This window comes from Onychostruthus taczanowskii, unplaced genomic scaffold (genome assembly GCF_017590055.1).
Source record: "Onychostruthus taczanowskii isolate IOZ18803 unplaced genomic scaffold, ASM1759005v1 scaffold15, whole genome shotgun sequence".
In the NCBI taxonomy this organism is placed as follows: Eukaryota; Metazoa; Chordata; class Aves; order Passeriformes; family Passeridae; genus Onychostruthus; species Onychostruthus taczanowskii.
This window is the reverse complement of record NW_024498685.1, coordinates 3878735-3902762: the sequence shown is the minus strand read 5'-3', so window position 1 is coordinate 3902762 and position 24028 is coordinate 3878735. Positions and strand designations below refer to the sequence as shown.

At 37.0% G+C, this 24028-nt stretch overlaps 1 protein-coding gene across 3 annotated transcripts in view; it reads right to left on the bottom strand.

The window, feature by feature from the left end:
- IPO8 (importin 8) overlaps window positions 1–24028 on the bottom strand; it is a 47007-nt gene that overhangs the window by 19403 nt on the left and 3576 nt on the right. For all 3 annotated transcript variants that reach the window (XM_041398553.1, XM_041398552.1, XM_041398554.1), the window contains exons 2-18: window positions 19195–19276; window positions 16954–17110; window positions 15547–15705; window positions 14441–14597; window positions 13068–13157; window positions 12576–12670; window positions 11968–12052; window positions 9903–10037; window positions 8964–9063; window positions 7253–7329; window positions 5881–5997; window positions 3519–3608; window positions 2703–2868; window positions 1986–2146; window positions 1414–1539; window positions 802–868; window positions 44–169 (exon numbers count right to left, since the gene is read on the bottom strand). In XM_041398553.1, the coding sequence (XP_041254487.1) occupies window positions 44–169; window positions 802–868; window positions 1414–1539; window positions 1986–2146; window positions 2703–2868; window positions 3519–3608; window positions 5881–5997; window positions 7253–7329; window positions 8964–9063; window positions 9903–10037; window positions 11968–12052; window positions 12576–12670; window positions 13068–13157; window positions 14441–14597; window positions 15547–15705; window positions 16954–17110; window positions 19195–19276 (1990 nt within the window). The remainder of the gene's footprint in view (window positions 1–43; window positions 170–801; window positions 869–1413; window positions 1540–1985; window positions 2147–2702; window positions 2869–3518; window positions 3609–5880; window positions 5998–7252; window positions 7330–8963; window positions 9064–9902; window positions 10038–11967; window positions 12053–12575; window positions 12671–13067; window positions 13158–14440; window positions 14598–15546; window positions 15706–16953; window positions 17111–19194; window positions 19277–24028) is intronic.

Below are 24028 nucleotides of genomic sequence, written 5' to 3'. Positions count from 1 at the left end.
TTCTCAAACAGTAAAAATATCAGTAGAACAGAAGTGACTTTACCTGCAAAGTATTCAAAGCAATCCTGCTGGAAAACCTCGTACAGAACACCTAAAAGCTGCCACATCTGAGGTGAAATCATCTGGCATGTTAAGCTGAAGGCCAAGGACAGAATTTCTTCATAAAACTCTGCAAAAGACAATTTGAAGCAGGGTGCTTTACAAAAATTTAACTTGCAAATACCTTGAAATCTGAGACTGAGTCCTGAGTCATGTAACAACTAGAAGACAGCAATTAGAAACTAAACCATACATAGAAAAATACAACAAATTGTAAAAGACTCTTTCAGACAGGCCTTGTGTTGGCTATAGTTACAATGATATGCAGTTTTCCCCTATAAATACACACCAAAAAAAAAATACATCAGCACCACATTAAAGACAATGCTTCTAATTGATTTACTGAAAAATATATTTTTTCCTCAGTCTTTGTTTTTTCTGAAAGGCCTTATCACAAAAATGTAACTTTTAGTGCAGCATACTGATGAAGAAGTAATTTAATTGCAGACCATAGGAGACTAATGTAATTTAGACATTGTCCTTTAACACAATTAGCCAGAATTATAATCAGAACAGCATCTTCAGCTTTTGACCTCCAAAACACAATAGCCAATCTGACTAATGTACAAGAGTAGATCAGGAGAAAAAAATTACAATGGTAAAGTAATGACTTATTCTTTAAAGAAACACACACAAAAAAAGATGAAATTCTGTTCTGGAAGAACATGTTTTTACATGTTTTTACGTATCTCTAAAACATACCTATAACGTGTTTCTGCAAAACAAGGCCAATGATCTGTAAACAAATGCTCTCGAGCTGTTGAGTGATCTGCAATAAAAACACAAAGCAGTTTATTTTAAACATTAGAAATACAGCAATCAAATAAATATATTTGATTAATTCAGTTTGAGAAGTTCTTCAAATCAAAAAGGTTTTTATTTTTGAAATGGTGCATTAACAATCATAGTGTTATGAAATGAGGTCTCCCTGATGCAGAAAGAACCTCTTTACTCTGAATATGTGATAGAGGTCATCACTAGTAAAAAACTAGGCTTATGCAAAATATTTCTTCTCTGTAATACAACTAGCCACTGTGAAGAAAATTCTACCCCAACCAAAACTAGCACATTCCAATGAAGTGTTTATCAAGTAAGGGCTAAGAATTTTACCCTTGGGACATAAATTCCCCTGAAGCTGAAAGCTAAACAATTAATAAATCACAAAAGTAAACTGGGCTTTAGATTCAAATCTGTCAGAGATGGCTTGGTACCATCCCACTGGAGTAAATGCACATTCATGCCAAGTGATGCAACGTACACAGAAGTGCTTCTTGTCATGAATGAAAAAGCAGGAAAGTACCAAGGAAAACTCACCTCCTTGTGATCTTCCACAACTGTCAGGATTGTGTCAATTGTGTGCAAGATGCCCATGGCCATAACCGTTTTGTCCTCTACTTCCTCATATTCGTCACTCTGAAGTACTTTACCAAATATTTCAGCCTGTGAACAAAACCAACCAACTTGACATTCAAGAGCAAACCCGTGTTTCTAATTTGTCATTCAAAAGCAAGGCAGTTAATGCAGTAGCAGCAATGTCTTATCTGTAAGAGCTGTCAGCACTGAAAAATATGCTTGCTGCTTTTAAAAGGGGAACATAGCAAATTAAAATCTCCTTTTTCAGAAGTCTACAACGTTAAGTCATTTGAAATGCTAAATAGTTAGACTGTGGCTCATTAAAACCAGTGACACAAATCAGTGTCTTTGAAAAATCTATAGGTTTTCAGGATGCTTCATAGAGAAAAAAACCCCACAAATACTGCAAATACTACAGGTGGATTCTTGTAAAGATTACTTTAAACAGTGTGTACTTCAAGCAGAGTTCATTAAGTGTTCACCAAGCTAGGCACGTGCTTCTGACTGGACTGGTCATTTACTATTGCTCTCACCAGGTGTTGAGTCATGTCCACAGCGATAGTAGCAACTTCCTGGCTGTACTCATAGATCATCTTCTGGATTACATTTGTGAGATCATCGTTTTCTGTCTCCCTGACAATGTGCAGGAGCTCCTGCATCACTGGCCTTACATAAGGCTTCACATACTCCTTGGCTAAAAGATCAATAGAAACCAGGTGAAATCAGCTATCCATAAACACAAATATACAGCATCTCCAAACTGCCAGGCAGCTGACTACTCTTGAACAAAATAAGTTTTTTAAATTTGAATTCACTAAAGAAATAAAAAAGCCAAAAAACATACCCAAGGCAATTTTAAAGTCCATAACTAGTAGAAAGAGTAAATAAATTGTGTAATATTGAAATGCCACCTACAGCTAAAATCCACTTTTGAGGGAACACTTGCTCTCATACATAAAGCAGTGTTCATTTTTAAACATACACACTGCTGAAGTTCACTAAAAAAACACCAAAGATGGGTGATATTTACTTTATTAAAACATGCTGATTCTAACTTCTTTTGCATCATAACAACTTCAAGTCAGAATTCTGGGATGTAATGAGCAAGTGAATCTGTCTAAACAGGATAAAATATTCTGAAATCTGTCTTCAAATGACAGAAATGATTAGATAAATCTGCACCAACCTCCTTGTCTTGACAAAAAAATCAATAGATCAGTGTACACAGCTGATGAATCACTGTCACATACCTTGCTCTTGGTTGCTTATTAAGGTCTGAAGGGCTATGGCTGCTTCTACTTTGACAGGCATCTCCTTATCATCAATCAGGCTCTTCTTTGCCAGCTCTACTGCATTCCTCAAGTTTAGCTCATTGTGAAATTTCAAAGCACTAAATGAATGAAGTACCCAACAGGACTGCAAGGCAAAAAGAGAAGCAGGTTAGGGACTACGGCAATTTTAAGCATTTTTAACTGAGTCAAAACCAATGCTAACTATCTCCCTGTTTGCATGCACTGCTTTTTCCCCCACACTTAATTATGGTGTATTCTTTCATTAAATGTAACACAGGTATTGCACTCAAGCTGTTCTTTATTATATTTTCCTAAATTCCAATAAACTCAGTGTGCACATAATTTGCATTCATTGCTTTGGTGCTTCTAGGGGAAATAAAATCAGAAAAAAACAATGAAAACTGTTTGTCTATGACTGATATCAGCACTTGGGGATTTTCTTCAAGCAACACCCAAATTGCTATTACCTACTTGTGGAAATCCTGCCTATTCTTCACAGCCATCTCTGCTAATGAAAAACAGCTACAATTGCTGCTCAAATTCTCAAGTTTGATTGAAGAGGTGAACATTAATACAACACAGACACACCATCAGTTCCTTCAACTGAAAAATCATTTTTTTAAAACAAAATTATGAAAAAATACAGCACAAGAATATTATTTCAAATTTTACTATGTATTTACCTAATTTCTTTCCGTAACATTCAGAATGAAATCAAACTGCAAAGGAAGGAACCGTGGCAAATACTGGAATTGATGTAACAGGTGAACTTACCCGAGCTCTGAGGTATCCCAGGTTAGACATGAACAAGGGAAACACGTGATTCTGTAACATCAGCTCCATTTGATCCTTGAAGACACTTTTCTGTTGGAGTAAAGAAAATTTAATTTTGGGGACCATTCATTTTATATACTTCTTTCTAGCTCATAATGCATTTCAAATATCAACCATGGGAAATACAATAAATTGTCTATATAATAAAGGTATCCTCCCACAAAAAGAACTGGATCCCTTACCTTGAATAGAACCAACTCAAAAGCACAGCAAGTTCAAAACCAGGTAAGTGAAAGAACTGCACATAAAATATTCTACTTGGCATTATTCATTACAACATGTAAACTGGAATTTTCATGTTATTTAAGGCAATTAATACCAGCTGATTTTTCTTAAAAACTAACAAGGATCAATAACCTAGTAATTCTATTCATCCTACAAAGGAGTACATATATATCTGAAGATAAATATGGGCTTAGTATGGAACAGATCTGAGTTTCAAAAGAACTATAGTTACTCTAAGTATCAAAACTTAGTGTCTTGGACACTACAGCAACAAATGCTACCTTTTTTCATGTTTATTAATGCATGAAGAAAATTCCCTTGTGACAGAAATTTCCTTAGCTGGAGAAGGATACTGCATGAGAGTTATTTTTCATTATTCCAACTTTAGCACATCCCAAGATACTCACAGGAAGCTAGAACCAGCATGGAGATTTGAGACTTTCCTTATAGTCCCACAATAATAGAAAAGATACATGCTAGGGATGCTGTTACCATCCAAAGGAACGATTCAGTGGGTAAGACAGGAAAGGGTGAAATGGGACACTCAATACAGGAAAGGGTGAAATGGGACACTCAATACAATATGTATCTTACATGATCACACTTTATTTCACCAATGCATTTTTTCTACACTCATTCCCCAGCCTTCACAGAGCTGGATGAAGGACTGAGCAGAGAAAAAACAGAGAGAAAGGAAAATACTGCTCTTTTGTGCACACCGGCCAGAAGTTTGTAGGCATTGAACTGGAGCTGCTGTGGGGAGCCAGGTGGCTCAGGCAGGCCCACTGTGTCTATCAGCTCCTTAGACTCAGGATCTCAGTCAGCTCAAGAGCCAGAAAGCACTTAAAAATCCAGGATTTTATATGGAAACAGCTGATGGAGTGTTTTAATGTGTCAAATTCCAAACACAAGAAATTCAAATTTTAAAGGGGTCTGTGGTGATTGGGGTTATTACTCTTTTATAAAGTACAATGTAACCTCATGTTTCAAGATTGAAAATTTCAAATAGGAGCAAAATACTAGAATAAATCCCCCTTTTTCCCCACAGGACAGAGATAAATATGTTAATATGAAAGTCTCCTCACAACACAAATTATGTCATCCTCATTCACTGTTATACTTCTGCATGAGGAAGGGCATTTACAATTCAAAATAATCTACAAAAATTCTGCAAAAGCTACTGATGTTTCAGGACTTAAGATCAGAAAATAGATTGGTAAAAAAACAGACGGCCAATGTTGATAAGATGTTGCTCGTAGTATGAAGTCATATCCTGCACAGCAAGAAATTCAGATAAAATATAATAAATCACTTTTTAAATGAAGCCTCCAGCACAAGATCATCATTCTCATGCTAAAAGTGATAATGCTTTGTCAATTACTTTTGACATGGAGCAAAGGCGCATTTTGGACTCCACCAGCTACAAAAGCACCAGGCAAACTGTAATCAGAGAGCAACAGTGTGCATCAAATTGGCATTCAGATTCCAGAAATACACCCAAAATTCTGAAGATACTGTCTATAACAAATGGAGGAAGGCTCCTTGTTCTTCTCAGCTTTTTTCAAAACTCCCAAATGGAAGAAGAAGTAAGACTTAAAGCCACTTATTGAAGAGTGAAAAAGTTGGAAAGCTAGACAGAACATCCCTGTAACGTGTTAAGTAAATCTTTTCCTGGAACCAGAAGAAGCCCATAACAGGGCAGGCTGTTGGGGAATTTCAGAAAGAATCACAGGCCATGTTGCTGAGGGAATGCATGCTTGCTTTCTTAACACTTCCATTTTTCTAGTAAAGCAGGAGGGGACCAAGGGACTGCTGTGAAACAAACAAACAGAGCTTTGGAAAAACGTGAGAAGGAAAAATCTGTGTATAAAACTGTGATAAAAAAAAACAGGGAAGAATGTTAAGATTTTTAAATAAACAGACTCTCATATTCTGATTGCAACCAGAGTGCAACTCTCTACAGATTTTTATAAATATGGCTAAGGGCTAGTCATACTTTATAAAGACTATTTTATTTTAAATCATAGCTGATTTCATAGCAAGAATTACAAACTTTTTCATTTCTTTACCCACTTACCTTCAGTAAAATATCTGCTAGGGATCCTATAACATGTAAAGCTCCATCTTTTTTCCTTGGATCAATGTTTGGCTCTGTCAGAATCTGGTAGCAATATGCCATCATTTTTGGCAATACCTGTGCAAGACAGAAAACACACAATGACCTTTAGTCAAGTTATTTTAATAGCATTGTTAAAAAAATTCCTATGACATTTTCAAGAAAAAATTTTGTCTTGGCTAGAGCAATGTGAGGTCCTAAATGTAGCATCTTTCAATAGTTAAAGCGTAAAACTTTTTTCAAATTTTCAGCCAAACTGGTCAAAATTAGATTAATCTCCATGAAATTTCTCATTACTAATAGCAGTAAGGTATTTTTGTCACCGTCTTGAAGAAAATAAAAAAAAAGTGACGAAAAGGCAAAAGGCTCAAACAGCACCTCGCCCACTTTTTCTCTTCTTTTCAGGCTTGTCTCACACATAAATATAAATACATATGTGTGTGAGCACATATCTATTAAAATACATACATATATTTTCAAGGAGAGGTTGGACTAAAATCTCATAAACTTAATTTGATCTATTGATTTTGGCAGTAGTTTCTGAAGTTGAGTAGACTTAGAAAAGTTTCTTGGCAAAACCAATGGCTGAATGTGATTTCCACACCCATTATGTCCTTTTCCTACATGCCATTGGGATGGTCTAAATACAAATTATGAAAATGAGAAGGAAGATCAGTGGACAAGAACTGTTTTGACAACAAAAAAGTAGAAAGGTCATATTCCACCTATTCCACCTAATGTAAAGACTGTGTTCTCCTCTGAAAATCCATCTGGAAATGGAGCTCCATGATTACTGGACATTAAAATGGAGGCTAGAAAAACATTTGCCATTTTAGCCAACTGTGCTTTCTAGGGCTTGCCTGAGTATTTTTGTAGAGATTACTGGAAATACAGAAAGATCTACAGAAAAGTTATGTCCTCATTTACAGAGTAACTATATGGAATGGGTTTTGTGCTTGCTAACTTCATTGCTGCTAAGAATTTTAAATAGCATCAGTGAAAATCAATAAGGATCAGATCCACTTTCCCTCCTGCTATAGTTTGTGATGCTGAGAACAGCTGTGACAGAGGCTGTTTGTAAACCTGGGAAAATCTATTCCAACCCATTCTGTACCTGGCAGATGCATTTTAAATCTGCAAGAAGAATCCACTTAGTATTTATACACACCATATTTTAACTCTCCCCAAATTGATAGCATTCAGCCAGGAAACATTCAACTATGTAGCAGCAAGTATATTTTTCAAGACTAGCTTCCTGTAGCATCTTCAAATACATGGAGAAAACAACTTTATTAAGGAAAATTCAAATAATTTAAACCCACTGCTTTCATACCTCCTTTCTCTTCTTTGCAGCAGTGTAAAGGAGATTCTGTGCTGCTGTTGTTGTGGATGCATAGTCCTCAAATACATCTAAAAAATGGGGAGAAAAGAGCATAAAAAAATTTATTTTCTGAATAATAAATTTTTTACAAACCAACTTGGTTTTGGGATATCACAAAATCTAGATGAATATATAACTTCAAAATTATTTACATTATTGTCTTCACTTCCTGGTTAAAGAGTCAGACCCAAGCTTATGTCACACACCTTACTTCTTGCGTTCGAAATCCACTGCCATTCTTCATTCCCTTAATTAAGAATATTCTATTTATTCATTAACTCTTTTGAGACCATATACAAGGGATGAAAAATCCTGTCTCTTTTATTAATTAAAACCCCTGTAGGAAGAACAACAATGCACTCCAGTACCATCTGTATACCACATGTACACATTTTTGACTTGATTTTATTAAAACCTTATGGGAAACCTTTTGTACATAAAATCTACTTAGATCTGGAGCAGTTTTAAATCTGCTGAAAGGTCAAATTTTTTAGTTTCATTCATTGCAACTAAACCTCTGCTGTTCATGTTGAAAGTATAATTTATATCTTGGAAAAAAAAGATCTGTGCTGCAAACATGTTCTAATCCAAACATCCCCACACAAATTAAATCAAACTAAAAGATCTTAAAACATGATCTTAAAATGTGACTCAAATTACATACCAACTTTTCCTGAAAACTTTAAGATAAAACTTCATTAGGAAATACTGCCAGACTACTGGAATTCTTGTTCCAAACAAAAAAAAGTGCCTCAAAAAAAGTTCCATTTAATGTACTTTGATAAGTGAGGGTCATGTACTTTGAGTGGTTTTTTACCTTCCACGATACAATCTGAATCTGTATTTAACTGCCTCAGCTACACATAAAAATAAGATTCACTACTTATACAGAAAGAACTGAATTCACACAGCAAATATCAAGGATGTATTTATACCCCAGTGATCAACACTATATTGTAATTAATTTGTTGCATAACAGCTCTCCAAGCTTTTAAATTATTCTATGAATATTTAAATTCTGTTTTCACATACACTAATCCCAAATCAACTAATTAAATTTTTCCCAAATGCTGCATATATATCTCTGTGGTGCCTGGCTCACAGGAGTTTTCCAGCTAAAACTGCTGTACTTTTAAAATTCCTTTCTCCTTTTCAATGACATGAATCTTTTAATAAATGTAATTATTTATAATATGGCCCTATGTGTTATTCCCAAGATTTTACACTGCATCTTTTGAAGGAATATATATATATCTAATTATCTTACAATTGAGTAGTAATAAGTGTGCAGAATGTTGAAGGCATTGACAATTTTCAACAGGGAAAGAGTAAGTCAGGCCTCTTCTGGCCAAAGTGAGAGCTGCAGGAACCTGCAGACAGCTGGCACATCTGCAACAGGCACTAAACAAGGGAGCAAGCCAGTCTGTCTGAGCACAAGTGAAGTAGAAAAAACTCTGAGAGAATCATTTAGATCAAAGCTACCAGCCACATAGCCCAAACTCACCTGATCTACTACCTGGTTTTAACTACAGATTGGTGAGATTTAAGAAAAAAGTTTTCTTCTTCCCATTGTTCAGGTGAAGAGAGACATTACAGTAGCCATGCTGATTACTGGAACTACAGGGTACAGTTATGATGAAAGCAAAAAATAAAGACAAATTACCAAATTTCATGCGGATATATTCATATGGATCCTCTTGCCAGAGCTCCTCGTCCTCATCTTTGTAGCACATTAGAGAGAATATCACCTCTTCTGTTATGGTCTGATTTTAGAAAAGCCAAATACATGTAAGTACACATATAATCAAATTCCAGTACAGCAGCCCTCCACCATGCACTAATTTATTAGACTTATTTGTCTGGAGAGTTACACTCCTCTAAGCAGTACTCTTATTTTGTCTACCAGAAACAAATTCACAGTACTATAGGTACTTTCCTTTTGAAACAGTCCCAGACAGCAGCAGTAGTTATACAATCTATCTTTATAATATTACATTACCATGCACAAAATACACTTCAGGATGTAGTCTGTACACAGCAGAATATTACATTCTGCAAAAGGATCAGACCAATGCAATACTAAACATGAGAATGGATTTCAGAGTCCTTCCCCTTAAAAGTCATGGAATTAACTAATTACAAAGGGGATCTTATGATATGAAAAAATAAAAGAGGAGGAAGATCACTTTTCATTTGTTCTTTAGTTAACTTATAAAACATGTCCATAAAAGTGGGCTTAGCTCCTCTTAGATGAATGTTCTCTTTGTGCACTATCTTTGCAATACAATCAAAAATCTATGACAATTCTGAACACCAGTAACTAATAAAAGCCAGAACACTACGACTTTCTAGCAGACTGTAAAATTTCAAATAAAAAACTTATGGAACAGAATCTTTGATTGAGTTAACATTATCTGTAATAAAAGATAGTCATATAATGCAAAACACAACCACATTTGTGTAGAAATGCTATTTTATTTTCCAGATCAATTGCTGAATGATTCGTGAAACCTCTTTAAAAACACAAAACCTGAGGGTCTGGGGGTGTTTTTTAATCCCTCTGATGACATGCATTCTTTATGACTGGATTTTAAGCACTGACCTGTATGTGTGGCTTCATTTGCTTCCATGTGATAGAGTGAATCACCCCTTGGTTCAGATAATTCAATGTTTGCTGAAGAACACGTGGTGCAACATAGTCTTTTTGCCTGTACTGGTCTAAGATTCTTAAGAGAACCTAAAGAAGTGACAAATTGTTATTTTAAAATGAAGACTGAAAATTCTGCCTCATGCATAAACATGCAGTGCACTTCCTCAGTGAATATACATGAACAGATAAAGTAGTTTTACAGCAGATGTTCTAGCATTAGAAATCATTATAATGCCTTTGATCCAAAAATCATAAATAATTTAAATATCAAGGTTTTAATCCTGCAAACATTTATGCAGATGTCCACCTTTACTACTAGCCCTACCATGTGATCACTTGTGATTATAAACCAAAAATATACTTCAATAGTGAGAGGCTCACAGTTTACAGAGGCCTCAGCAAAATCTGGAATAGGTAAGGAAAAGGCACAGTGAGATTTTCAAACTGCTGGCTGCTATACCTGCTAAGTGGTGTCTGCACTCATATTTAATGACAGGTCCCTAAAGAAGACAAATTACCCTGGAAGAACAGTGAAGAGAATAGAAATACTAAACCAGGAAAGAAAAATAGGTTCACCTAAGCCTCTGAATCAGAAGAGCTGCAAACCCCTTAACTTCAATGACCTATTGTAGCCATCAGATAGTATCACCTGGCATATTACTACAAACTCTATCACACTAAGCTTCTTTGGTATAAAAGTTTCCTCTACTAAAAAAAAAACAAAAAACCACAGTACAAAGCTACTACTCTGCACCAATGGCAGGTGAATTACTAGTAAGTGTAAAGAAGTGGCATATACACGAATAACAATAAAAATCAAGGGCAATGCATAACAAAATTTTGAGTCATATGCTTTCAGCAGAACAATTCTGCTTCATAATTCTTCAGAACATTATAATAAATTTTATTTTTAATATAGCTCCTTCATTAGGAATACTAAGTTTGATATTAAATCTTTTATATGAAATGCTCCAAGAACAAGAACTGTCTACATCTTATACAGACTCTAGCACAATGTCAGCACTTATCAACTGATGAATAGGTAACAAAGGCTTAGTCATGTAATATTCACAACAGAATTCTTACTAACTCTGCAAGGAATAATGATAAATCACTACTTAAGAGCCAGAAATTGAAGAAATGTGCACATCATCCAGTACATTTATCTTGAAAGCTAAACTGTTCCCTCTGCAACACAGTTTAATACCTTAACAGACAAACTTTAAGTATTTCAAATTATAACTGCCCATGGGAGTCTGTTTTTCTGCTCACGAGTTACACATTGCAAGGAATTTAGAAAAGATATTAGGCTACTTCCCTTTTCATTTAATTTACAGCCTTACCACAACCACCCCCCTTCCTTAGTTCTTCCTGATGGATAAACTACTCTGTTGTCAGACTGGATGAAGTAGAGTAATTTTGTTTAGCAACTTCATGAGAACTGAATTGTCTCCACACACCATGTTAAACACAAATAATTAGCATTCCTAACAAAAATAATTTCCTTGCAAACGGTGCATTTAGGTTATATTTTCACATAATATGCTTTCCAGGAATAAAATAATGTTCATTGCTGTTCTCCAGACATCTTCTAATCTGCTTGTATCTTCCTGAAATAAAACAGTGTCATTGGATTGTGTGCCTAAATTTGCAGCAAAAGCACTTGAGAAAGACAGGCCTGAAAATACACCCTTCTGTGAAATGAGGCCTCTGCACCAAACGTGTTCCTCTCAGTTGTATCTGGAGTTCTTACACACAACAATAATACCATTTTATCAGCACTCACCTTTTCTGAGAGTTTTCCTGCAGTGTTTTTTGAGTTGCTGAAAAATTGTGTTATTATACCTCAGCTGTATGGCACTGAGTTCTAAAGAATTTTTCAGTCACTACAAGGAAAACCTCACAGACTTTCATCATTTTTGTTCAATAAATGAACCTCGACACAAGCACACTGTTAAAAAGTAATAAATTTCTTCAGTCAAAATAATGCAATTCATAAAAAATGAACTGTGCTTACCTGTTGTATGCCCACAGCATAGGTTTTTAAAAAGAAGTCTGAGAATTCAAAGTATTCTTTAGTTACATTTCCAGGACTTCCATATCTTTAAAAGGAAAAGGACACAGATGTTTACATTATGAGAAGTCTATGGCGTCAGGAAAATATAGTACTTCCTAAACCATACAGGAACCTGGGTGGTCTTGCATCAGCAAAGGAAAAATTTACCACAGGTTACTTCCCTTTTCTTAAATTATCCCAGGGTATTATTACACTCAAGTAAACACGGCTTTTTTGTTGCAAGCTCTGTAACTTCCATGTTTATGGATTTCTTTTCAAATCTTCCCCTGCCTTTATGTTTGAGAATATAAACACTTGTAGCTGAGTGTATTAAAATAAATATGTAGTTAGATAGAATTGCTTTTCGGCAAGTTTCTTGCCATCTTAAGGGAATCAAATCATTTCACTAAGTGCTGAGACCAGCAGTTGTGCCAGTGCAAGGCAGAGGACAGCAGCAGGAAAACCTCTTCAGCGACCAGGAGCTGTTAAATTGATCAAACTGTCATCTCTACTTGCATGCCAAGTAATGGCACAGACTTGTAACCCAAATTTAGTTTTTAATCAGTTACCGTTCAAAGAGACGAGCTACAATATGCAATGCCCACTTCTTGCATTTCCACCACACCAGCTCTGGTCTGTCGTCTTCATCAATTTGCAAAGTCTCCTACAAACAAATACATTTATTTTTAATTAGTTATATCATTTGTTGAGAAGCAATTTTGCTTTAAATATTCCTTGCTAAGTAAACTAATACAAACACACAGCATGGACTACAGCTTTGATTCTGTTAACAGTTATATGATATTCAGGAATTTTCAGTTATATTAATTAGGTAGTATAATGTGTATGTGCAATACCTGCACAATGCCTGTACCTTAATTTCAAAATTGTGCATATTTAAGAAATGCAAATTCTCAGATACACTTGAATACTACATCACTCTGGCTCAAAAATCCAAGGATAAGAATCTTAAGAAAAGAACACTTAGAAAATCTTTACACTGACTGTTCCTCAAATGCCAACACACAAGTTTCAGAGGTCTTTACAAAGCCAGAACTCACCAGTGGTACATTTCTGTCAATGATGGTCCGGAAGATCTCCATCCACTGAGTCATAGTCTGGTTATTCACCAACTGGAGGGGCAATGCATACTGCAACAAGGGAAAAAACACAGGCACGAAAGACTATATTTTGCTGTAAAAGGCAGATCTTTCTGCAGCAGTTACATTCTAAGGAAGATAAGGGTTTAATAAAATTAAAACAAATTAGGTTACACATCAACACTACTTTCTTGGTACAACTTGAAAAGGAATTTCTGAGCAGACATAATTTGAGGAAAGTTCCTCAGTCTAAGAGCTTGACAACTGTCTGTTTTTCTTCTTTGCAACAGCCCAGGTACTTTTTAGAATTACAGCAGTATCAGTATTACAGGGCTTTGGCAAACTAATAGCATTTTAGCAAGCAAAATGTACTCACCACTGACAGAACCAGAGGACACAAGCTGCACCAAGGGGAATATAGGTTGGATATTAGAAAGAAGTTTTTTATGGAAAGAGTGATAAAGTTCTGGAATGGCCTGCCCAGGGAGGTGGTGAAGTCACCACCCCTGGATATGTTTAAAAAAGGATTCAATTTGGCACTCAGTGCCATGGTTTAGTTGAGGTGTCAGGGCATGGGCTGGACTCAATGATCTTGAAAGTCTCTTCAACCTGGTCGTTCTGTGATTCACTACTACTACCTAGCTACTATCCCATAAACCTCACTTCTCTACAAAATCCAAAGAAAAGTAACGATATTCAGCCAAGTTACTGAAAAGAAAAATAGGATCTTGGTATTTTTAAATTCCCCATCCATTTAGTAACAAACTATTTCAGTTTTTCAACACGCACTAAGAATTTTCAGGCTGCCCCTTATGAAGGACCTGGTTTGGTTTCTGATTGTCAGTACTCCTTCACAAAAACTCATCTCAGTAAAAGCCAAACTCATCTCTCTGAAGTGCATGTGCCTTAATACATTGCGTCTGCCAGATTTTCAGCAGGTAATGAGAAATGCCTCCTAGTGAAGTGCAACATTTGACAATTACACTACAATATTCATTACTGACACTTTCAGAGGCCAACCACACGGTCTAGATACCTAGTTTGTATCAGTCTATGTGCAACTTTATAGAAATAGGAACACTTCTCTAGTGAGATTACAGATACAATGTGCAAAAGCACCCTACATTCATTAAAAATTTAATCTGGGAGACCATGTGGCCAGTTTCAAAGCAGAAAAATCTATAAATATCCTATTTCTAAAACAGCTGTTAATTGTACGTGACTTTTTCCATGCAAAAGGGTATTCTTATTCAATCACACCTCTGAATGTACTGAAAAGAGGTGATTGTGCCGAGCAAAGTAGAAGTTTGGTTTTCCTCTACACAGATGCTAACCTGAACAAGAGCATAGAAGATTTTTAAGATTTGTTTCTGAAGCAGTACAGAGTAATGGGAGTTATCAGGCAGAAGCTGGATCATCTGCTGCTGAATCCGAGGCAAAAATATTTGCATGGCTGCTATGAGGGGATCTCGTTCCTCTGCCTTTTTGTACCTGCAATGGAAACAAAAATGTTGGTCCAGGGTCTACACAATGGTGATTCTAATGCCTATTCCCCACCAACAATTTAATTTTGGTGCCCTAAAAAAAACAAAAAAAGAATATCCAGCATGCACTCAATCACTCTCTCCTCCTCTAACCCCCATCTGAACCCTTTGTGCAAATTCACTAAAAATACCTATAAATGAAAAAATGGAAAACAATAAACATTGCCTTACAAAAGGCAGTTACTGAGAGGAAGAACCACCATTCTTTACTACTGAATTGTCACCTCACAGGAGCAGGGATTTGAATTTCTCTGCTGTTCATACCAATGAAGTTGGTGTGCTGAACAAATGGGAGTGAACAGTCATTGAAAGGGAAAGACAATTCCTTGCTTTGGAAAAGATTTTCTTTCTCCATGTACATTCCTTTTGTGTGGTTTATACATATGTTTCTAATAATAGGCAATTAAAGGTATGAGTGATAAGCCCCACTACACTGCTCCTAATTTATGCTTTGTGGATTTAGACTACCAGGAAGATGCTACAGGTAACAATATGCAACAGCAGTATGTGACTATGACAGCACTGTATTCATGACATAAAAACAGAAAATAATTTGCATTCATGCATCTCGAATTTGGGGTATCTTCAAACAAAGAAAGTTACAATCCTAAGGATTTTTTTTTACACCCAGATCAAAAGTATAAAGTCTCAAGAAAAAAGTTGCAGTAAATTCATACAGATTATTGCTGGCAGCTCTGCTTTCAATTCACTAATGATACAAAGATGATGAATATTTTTCATTTATTTGCAGGAAAAGAAGCATATGATAATTATTAGTTCCCATTTTCTATCTGAATTCCCTTGTAGAATTGCCAGTGCTCTTAAGAATGTCATTTTCAGTAATCAACTTAGACTGAAAGTACCAATTCCTCATCTAGGGATGGACATCAACTTACTCATAAGTCTTCACCAGCTGATAGAGGCACAGGAGGCTCCCAAGCCAGCTCCCACTGTTTGGAGACTGCAGGTAGTATCCTATCTTGTCTACCACGGCTGTCCAATGGCCAGGGAAGTCATGCTTAATGATAGCACGGAGGCACATTGTCAGCTGAGCTCTAGTGCAGGGAGAGAAAAAAAATGTAAGTGAATAAGGTCATAGCATAGTGTTTAAATTAAAGGATAATTCCCAAATCTTGGTTTATTTGCTACAATATCTATATTATGTCATAAGCATCAAATAGATTTTGACAGCACTGAAAAAGTTCTGGGAAGTAGCAGAGGAGAAGCAAGAAAAAAATCCAGCTGGATTTAACTTGAAAGAATAAACTAATTTCAGAACATTTTAGCTACTTTTCTCCCCCCCTCTTCACATGTATCAATCAGTATTTTAAAAGAATTACTTGCTCATGGAACCAGCTAGCTTTGTGCTTTGACAATGAATGTTTATACTTGCTTATCAAGCTGAAAGCAACCATAAAAACACAAACTTGTATGTTTTCATTAAAGAATAATGGCCTGTGTTATGATCCAACCACAGGCTCCTCAAGAAATTACATTTTCCTGGGACCTTTTAGAACAGCACTTTCTCAACCTCCAAAGCATATGGCAGAGCCAATTAGTTAAACAACATCTTACTGTTTCTCTCCTGCCACACACTTTTAGATGCCACTCACAATGGCAGGGCAAGGCAGAACTGTTGACTGACTAAACTGAGGAGTGACTAAAAAAGCTGAGCAGCACTGAACTAAAACCCATGGAGAAATACTTTTAGTTCTGCTAAGCAATGAAAAAACAAAGCTTGCAGAAAATATCAGTTCCCATCCTATCAGCCTCACTTTAATTAAAGGGGTGAAAAATCCTAACTGTAGTATGTCTGTGATTCTTAACTATTCTTCAGCAAAAGCAGAACCATAATTCTTCATTCTTTTAATACCTTAAAACCAAGAACCCTAAATACATAGTTAAATACTCGGGTTACATATAAAAATTGATAAGTAATTAAGAAAAGGGCTACTAGAAAAAAGGAATCTTGGACAGTATTTCCCTGAATGATTAATTCCATATTGCAGACAGCCCTGTATATACTATCTGCCTTGAATCAGCCAAACAGACAGGCTGTTACTGCAGCAAGTGTAACAAGACACTTTGAACAACACCCTTAGAGGATAAACCGCACCACAGGGCTCGCTGCCAGGTTACTACTTTTCTGAAAAACACACATGAATAAGTGTAAACAGATTATTATTACTTTGGCAAAGAAAGTACTTGTCTCATCTTCCAAAACATCGAGATTCTCATGTTTACAACATCAGACTGGCAGGTCTGAAAACCCGAGCAACACATATCTGTGCAATGTAAGGTACCTCACTAAGTCAGGAGAACGAATTATTCCTTCTACAATGTTATCCCGAATCTGCTGCCGATCATTTTCATGGATATTAAATGGGAAAACCGCTTCTCCAGGAGGTGGCTCACGGTCCGGCCAGTACTGGGTCACCATGTTCTTCAGGTAAATGGCAGCTAAGGACAGACAGTGGGGAAAGAATAGTTTAATTCTACACATTGCCCAGTGCTCAACGTGTAGAATGGCTAAAAGTAGAACAAAGAGTTGAAAAGGCAACTGAAAACCACCACACGAATTCTTAATAATTATGGGCACTGAGCACAGCTGAATCAGAGAAACATTTTTCTTATGATTTCACACAAGATCAGGCTCAAGCACCTGATCAGAACAGACCAGGATAATACTTCCATCAGCATCTATCAAGGTCCATTTTTACTACAGCAGTCTTCCTTATGAAAATAATATCCCATCATTCTAAACAAGCCAACAAAAATCTACTTATGTGTGTTTTCACTCATTCCTAAAACAACAACTCAAGCTCAGCAAGTGAAGTTTTGGAAGGGTCGTGTAAACAAATCACTGCACACACAGATGGGACACTCTGCTTGGGGGAATGCCCAGTATGAAACTGGCACATGGCCTACCTTCTATTCAGACAGAAATGTTTGTTGTGAATTCCCTAAGCTTTATTTCACTATTAGGATTTCCCATAATACCTTTGAATTGTTCCTTCTGTCTCACACGAAAAAAACAAGAAAAATAAAGTTAATCTTCAACAGAAAATAAAGCAGCATTTATGCATCAATACTAAAATGTCTGAAGGCGTTCTTCAGGAAACATAAGAAATATGGTATGAGGCATTAAAGGAATGTTCTTAATAAACTCTTATGCCTGGACACTGTTTTGGTTGATTACTAGCTAGGGTTTTAAAGTAGAAATAACATATCCTTGGGTACAATCATTTCTTTTGGTGATAAGAAATTACAAAGCATGTAAACATGTAGGCTGTAAAATATTTTATAGGAGCAAGAGGAAAAAAACCTCTTTGTCTATGACATGCTAGACTAGATAGACAAGAAACAGGTCCTGAAAGACCAGCCCAAGACTTTAATTTATTTTGTCCATAGATCTTGTTGTTATACAAATTTTTGGCTTATAAAAAATTCCCAGGGAAATCTGTTGGCTTGCAAATATGACTTAAATGTGCTTTTCCATTTCACACCCCTATTCTGTAAAAAAAAAAAAAAAATTACATTCTACATAGTTGTTTTTTCCCCTGAATGGTACTGAAATGAGAGATTAATTTATAAAAATGACCTTATGGAGTTTAGATTAAGCCTCAAACTTTACTACAGAATGGACTAACAACACCATTCAAAGTTGGATTATCTTTGAAAAAATAAAGGCCAGCATGACAAACAGAATATGTCAGCATGCTCCAAAGCACTCAGGGGATTAATGGGATCTGTAAAAAAAAAAACCCCAACAGTGCTTCTATGGGAAATGCTGTTCCACAGGATAAAAACAAAGCTGTGAATGAAACAGTATTAATTAATTTACTGAAAGACCTGAACAGTCTCTGTATCTGACAAACATATTACACAGGAGTAGTTAAAATGGATTATGAGAATTTAGAATCTGATCTTCCACAAATGCATACACTGAAGTTAACTACACCACTATACCTGAACTCACACACACAGCTGAGCAATCATTCCAGACATGCTCAGACTGTAACTGTTCAACTTATCTGTGATGTGACCTTCCTTCATATCTATTTATTTAAGTCACCAAGATACTGACTAAATGTTTGTGGCTACCCTTGATCTATGAATTAAGGAGTTTCTTTTTCAGAAATCTTCACTTTTCCAGAGAAAAGAGATTCAAATAGGAAACAAGCACTCAAATGCGATACCCTTTTCTATTTTTAAATTCACACTTGTCTTGGCATCATTACTTCTGCACCACCAGGAGAAATAATACCTAAGGGTTCTCAGTTTTGAGTAGAAATCATGCTTTTTTCTTATCACTATCACAGCAATCCAGTAGGGATTACTATACACACAGGGAAAGCTGAAGTAGGACTCTATCCTATACCCATGGTTTCATCTGACCCTCATGAGGGAAAGAAAGAGCAAAGATAGATCCCTTTCATTTCCTCCCCAGAACAAACCTGAACTGACTTAAACAGCAACAGTTCAAGAGTCTGTTCAAGGAACAGACTGACTGAAGGAAAATAGAACAAGGGATTTCATCTCACCTGCTTGACGCACCGGAAATTCAACTTGATCGGATACTATGATTTGCAGCAGACTTGGAGCAAAGTTGATGATCTTATAGGACTGAAATACACAGACAACACAGTTAGTTAAGTCACTAAGTAGACTGTATTAGCAAATGCTGAATGAGGAATACAAACTAAGGATTTTGCACTGCTTTTGCAACCTCCTCATGATGTATGAAAGGTTTCAGGACTTGAATTTACCCAGACGTGCAGAAATCCAAATAATTACTTGTAAAAGCAAAGCATTGCACATGGGTGGAATAAGTAATTATATATACATTGGTATATATATTATATACCAATAAGCAAAGGTTCTCAATTACAGATTAGTGACAATAAATATTTAAATAATTCTAAGAATACATAGTGAAAAAGACTAGATATCTGTCTTTGAATTATTCAACTTAGCCCCGTAAGTCAAACGGACATTGACAAGCTTCACCAATACATGGCACTTATTAGCAAAATAGTTTGTGGTAAAACAGCAATAGCGAAGAGATTTTAAAAAATCATTTAGAATTGTTTTCAAGTGTAAACAGCATCTGCATTCACCATATACAATTATCTTTTAGCAAACTAGATGCATAGTGCATCTTAATAAAAACTGGGAAAACTGTGGGACAAACATTTCCAATTAAAATCATGCGTAGGCAGATAACACTTCAAAACCCACAGCCTTCATGGGAACTTTTCAAACACTACATCAGCCATGCAGCTGAAGAATTTCAAAGAGAAAACAATGCTCAGTGAACTTCTAAGCAAAGCACACCAGATTTAAAAGATGTGACAATCTGATAGCATTATCCTGCTGCCATCCACCAGGGCTCCTCCACTGAGGAATCGCTGACCCAGCGTGGTGCACTTACTACTAAGCTTTGGCAGATGACTACTGGTAGGTCAGATCTTTCATCCCTTGGATCCATGTGTTTTATGTTCAAAGAGAGAGGTTTCTTGGGGCTAGATGGCAGCAGCTTTCTGTTTTTCACCTTTTATAGTATTTCTTCCCACTAGATTATGCCTGGCAGTTCTGTGGTTGCTCCCAGAGTTGTGCTTAAAGCCCAAGTATTGAACATCCTCCTACAGAACTCTGCCTCATTCAAAAGCTGTGAAATAAAAGACACTTTCTGCTCTTCATGTCCCCAGTTCTTTGATCTACCATATCCATAACAAGGTGAAATTACACTGCTTTCATGATGTCTAAGTGTCCCAGCTGCATCGTGACACTAACATTCAATAATTTCACCAAATCACTTAACTTTCTGGCCCTCATTTTATTCACTATAATGATAGTGTAATTCTAACTCAGAGACTCATTTGATGTTTATAGAGTAATCTGAGATCTGAGATAAAAGCAGTAGTGGCAAATCAAAAGCATACTCTCCTGCAATTTCCTTCTCTATAAACTTTAATTATCCCTAAGAAACGTTCCCAATAATGTAACAGCTGAAACATCCAGCACAGGAACTCCATTTATCTACAGACATGCTGAACTTGTTGAAGCACACTGGATTCCAAGGATCACCTTTTAATCCAGTAGCCTGGAGTACAAATCTTGCCCTTCAGTCACTACTGGACAACACTGGTGTGTTCTGAGAGGGCCGCAGTCGAGTGCAGCATCCTCCAGCACTCAACACCCAAGCTGCACGGAGATAAGGAAAGCACGAGAAATCGCAGCAGCACAGAAACCCAAAGCCATGCATGAACTCTAACCATCCTTTTTGTCCTCAACAGTGCCTGTACACTGTTCTCAGACCCACTCTACAAAGCTTTTACTACTGTAAACACACCAATTAAAAATGCAGCTTTTGCAAAATGTTGTTTTGTTGGTGATGGCTTCCTGCTGCAATCCTACCAGTACCACATCTAGGCTGGACACAGTGCTAACAATATTATTTCCCTCTCCCTGTCCCAACAGTTTTTACTGAATCTACACTAAAATCACTGCTAGTTCAGGAAGTTTTATGAGTACTACTTGTGCTGGTGTACAACTGCTCTCCCTGAAGTTTTGCCAGGATCCACACAAATATGGTTATTTGCCTCTGTGCCAGACCCGCTCAGCAAGCACCCGGAGTGACAAAGGAAGCCACAGTGTCCCCGAGGGGGTCCCACCGCACCAGCACGGCGCTATCTGCGTGTTTTTACATTTCACACACCACCACCCCTACAGAGATCACCAGGCCCATGAAATCCTTCTGTTCCCTTCTATTGTCGTGCCCATAATTTACATTTTTACACAGCTCTGTTTACTACTATTATCAGAAACAAGAAGACTGTGGGGATCAACAGAGACTGTGAGCCCACGTTAGAAACAAGACACACGATTCTGTTGTATTTGTGAAGCTCAAATTACATCCTGCTCATTTGTGCAGCAACAAACCCAGGTCAGGAAAACTACACGCTGTTTGCAGTTTTTAGAACAGAGGACTTTTTAAAAAGCTGCATGCAGCAACTTTTTTCCTATAGCAGCACATTCTCGTCTGTTTAGTTGTCATGCTAATTGTGATCTTGGGATGTGTCCCTTCCCTGCATTGCTCCGGACATCAGCAAACAAAGCTGGACCTATCACAGGGGCAGGTGCAGAGCAATTGTCAGGTGTATACTGTGACATGAAAACAGACACAGAAGAGAGTTTGGAGCTAGATGAGTTCAAAAAGACAGTTCTTTATATCACTGCAGCTGCACCTTAACAAAAGGAGAGCAGAAATGGTGTCAGTGCCACAGAAGGAGCACAAAACTATCTGCTGATTTTGAAGAGCCATGCCCAGGAGCCGCAGGGAGGCACCAGATGGCTGAAATAGACCTTCAGCACAACTCCCACAACACAGCACGGTGCTTTGTGCACTGGGTGAATAATTACACTGCCTTGAACCCACGTTGCTGGGATCTGGTACAACTTCTTGTGAAAGTGCTGATCCACTGGGGCACACGTTTATTTTGAAAGAGAAAGTTTTTGAAAAGCAAACTTTCACTGAGTACTTACAAAGAGTTATTATTTTAAAGCTGTGTAAAACACACACAGACTGTTCTTGCATAAATCCCAGATCAGAGCATTTATCTTAAAAGAGAATCGCACTTAATTTCCACTGGGATTAAGAGGATGGGACACAGCAGTGTGCAAGGCCAGCAGCTTTACTGGGAGAGGCATACAGCAGTGGGAAGACATAACTGGGTAAATTTACAGCAGAGGAGAAGAGATGCATATGACCCATATGTGTTGTTCCATCTGTGTCTACTGTCTCAGGATCTGTGCACTGCAGCTGCACAGCTTTTTGCACTCAGTTCCTTCACCTTTGGCCTGATGTATCCTTCCCTGCATCACTATCACAGCTCCAGGCTTCAAAAGATGAGAACACATCTTTTTCTGCCTATCCCCTCTTCCATTTGATTAGGTACAGAACATACGACAGACAAGCAAGCCTCAGATGGGCCACTCAAAAACATCAAGAAGAAGACTATCACTTGTAAAGGGCCAGAATGCAAGGAGAGCAAAAAATACATTAAAATCTCCCCAAATGGATCCCACTGAAGCAAATACTTCTCGTATCTAATGCTCATATTTGGCTCCCAGGTTCTCACACATCATACACCGCTAAACTCGTTTCATAAAGCATTATTCTTGTGTCTTGCTTGCTGTCACATTCAAAGACCATAACTGCTCCAGAACCACAGTAACCCTCCCACTGTACTGATGGCAACCACAGTGCCTGAGTGCAGAATGGCACTGAAAGGTGCTCCTTCCCCTGCAAAACATAAGGACACTCTAGGACAATGGATATGGGAAATCCAGAAGCCTTCCATCACATTCTGCAAGCCCAGATCATCCTTCTCCACCAGTAGTAAACATCATTTTTGTACCTCTGAATACAAGTATGGCATATAAACACTGAAAAAACGAGGCACTGCATCTTTGTTTGCAAAAAGAAACACACAAAAGAAATTTGTACCTTTAATGAAAAATGAACTATTTACAAAGATAATTTCAAGGCTTAAATACATCTGATCCAAATGTTCAGCTACCTGGTTTACCAAGTCTTATTTTCTGTTTCTGTGTACTAAAAATGTACACTTAGAAATTCCACTGGTAAACTTAGGAGTATTTCTGCAGTTGTTAAGAACATTTTCACTCTTGTTTTTTTATGCTGTCAGTCAGAGATAATTGTTAAAACACACCAGAACTTCAAAAGATACTTTTTTTCCTTTCCCTGCCCATATGCAAAGATACAATGTAGGGAGGGGAAAACACACTGTTTTCACACAGTGAAAATAAGCTTGCGCAAGAACCCACCTGAATTTCTTTCCTGAATGGGTTCTGCTGCCAAATTCATCCAGTATCAAAGAAACTTCACTCTCCACATAACTTTTAATTATCCAAATCAACTTCCTCATCAAATTGGTTTCAGATTTCTCCCTCTAGGCACCATGAAGTGCTCACTGGCACTTACAGAGTGGCCTTAAGATCCCTGCCTACTATAGCAGCCAGCTCAACAAAGATGTGGAAAGATATGGAAGGAAGCCAAACTTTATTCTGGATTCTTCTGCTTTTGGGTAATCTTTTCACACTTCTTCCAGCACTACTACTCAGTTGCTGTCAAAGCCAAATTATGTAACTCCTACTCAGTATTTTAAAAGCCCAACTGTATTTCTGCAATTGAGTTCTTGTTTTCTCCTTTGCTACAGGCCAAAGGAATGTGTTACAGCATGTTGGGCCACTGAACATTAGTGTATAAAAACTGTATGGGAATCCTATCTGAACTAGAATTACAATGACTCTGTATGTTCAGTAAAGTACATTTCACAGCACTCTAAGAAC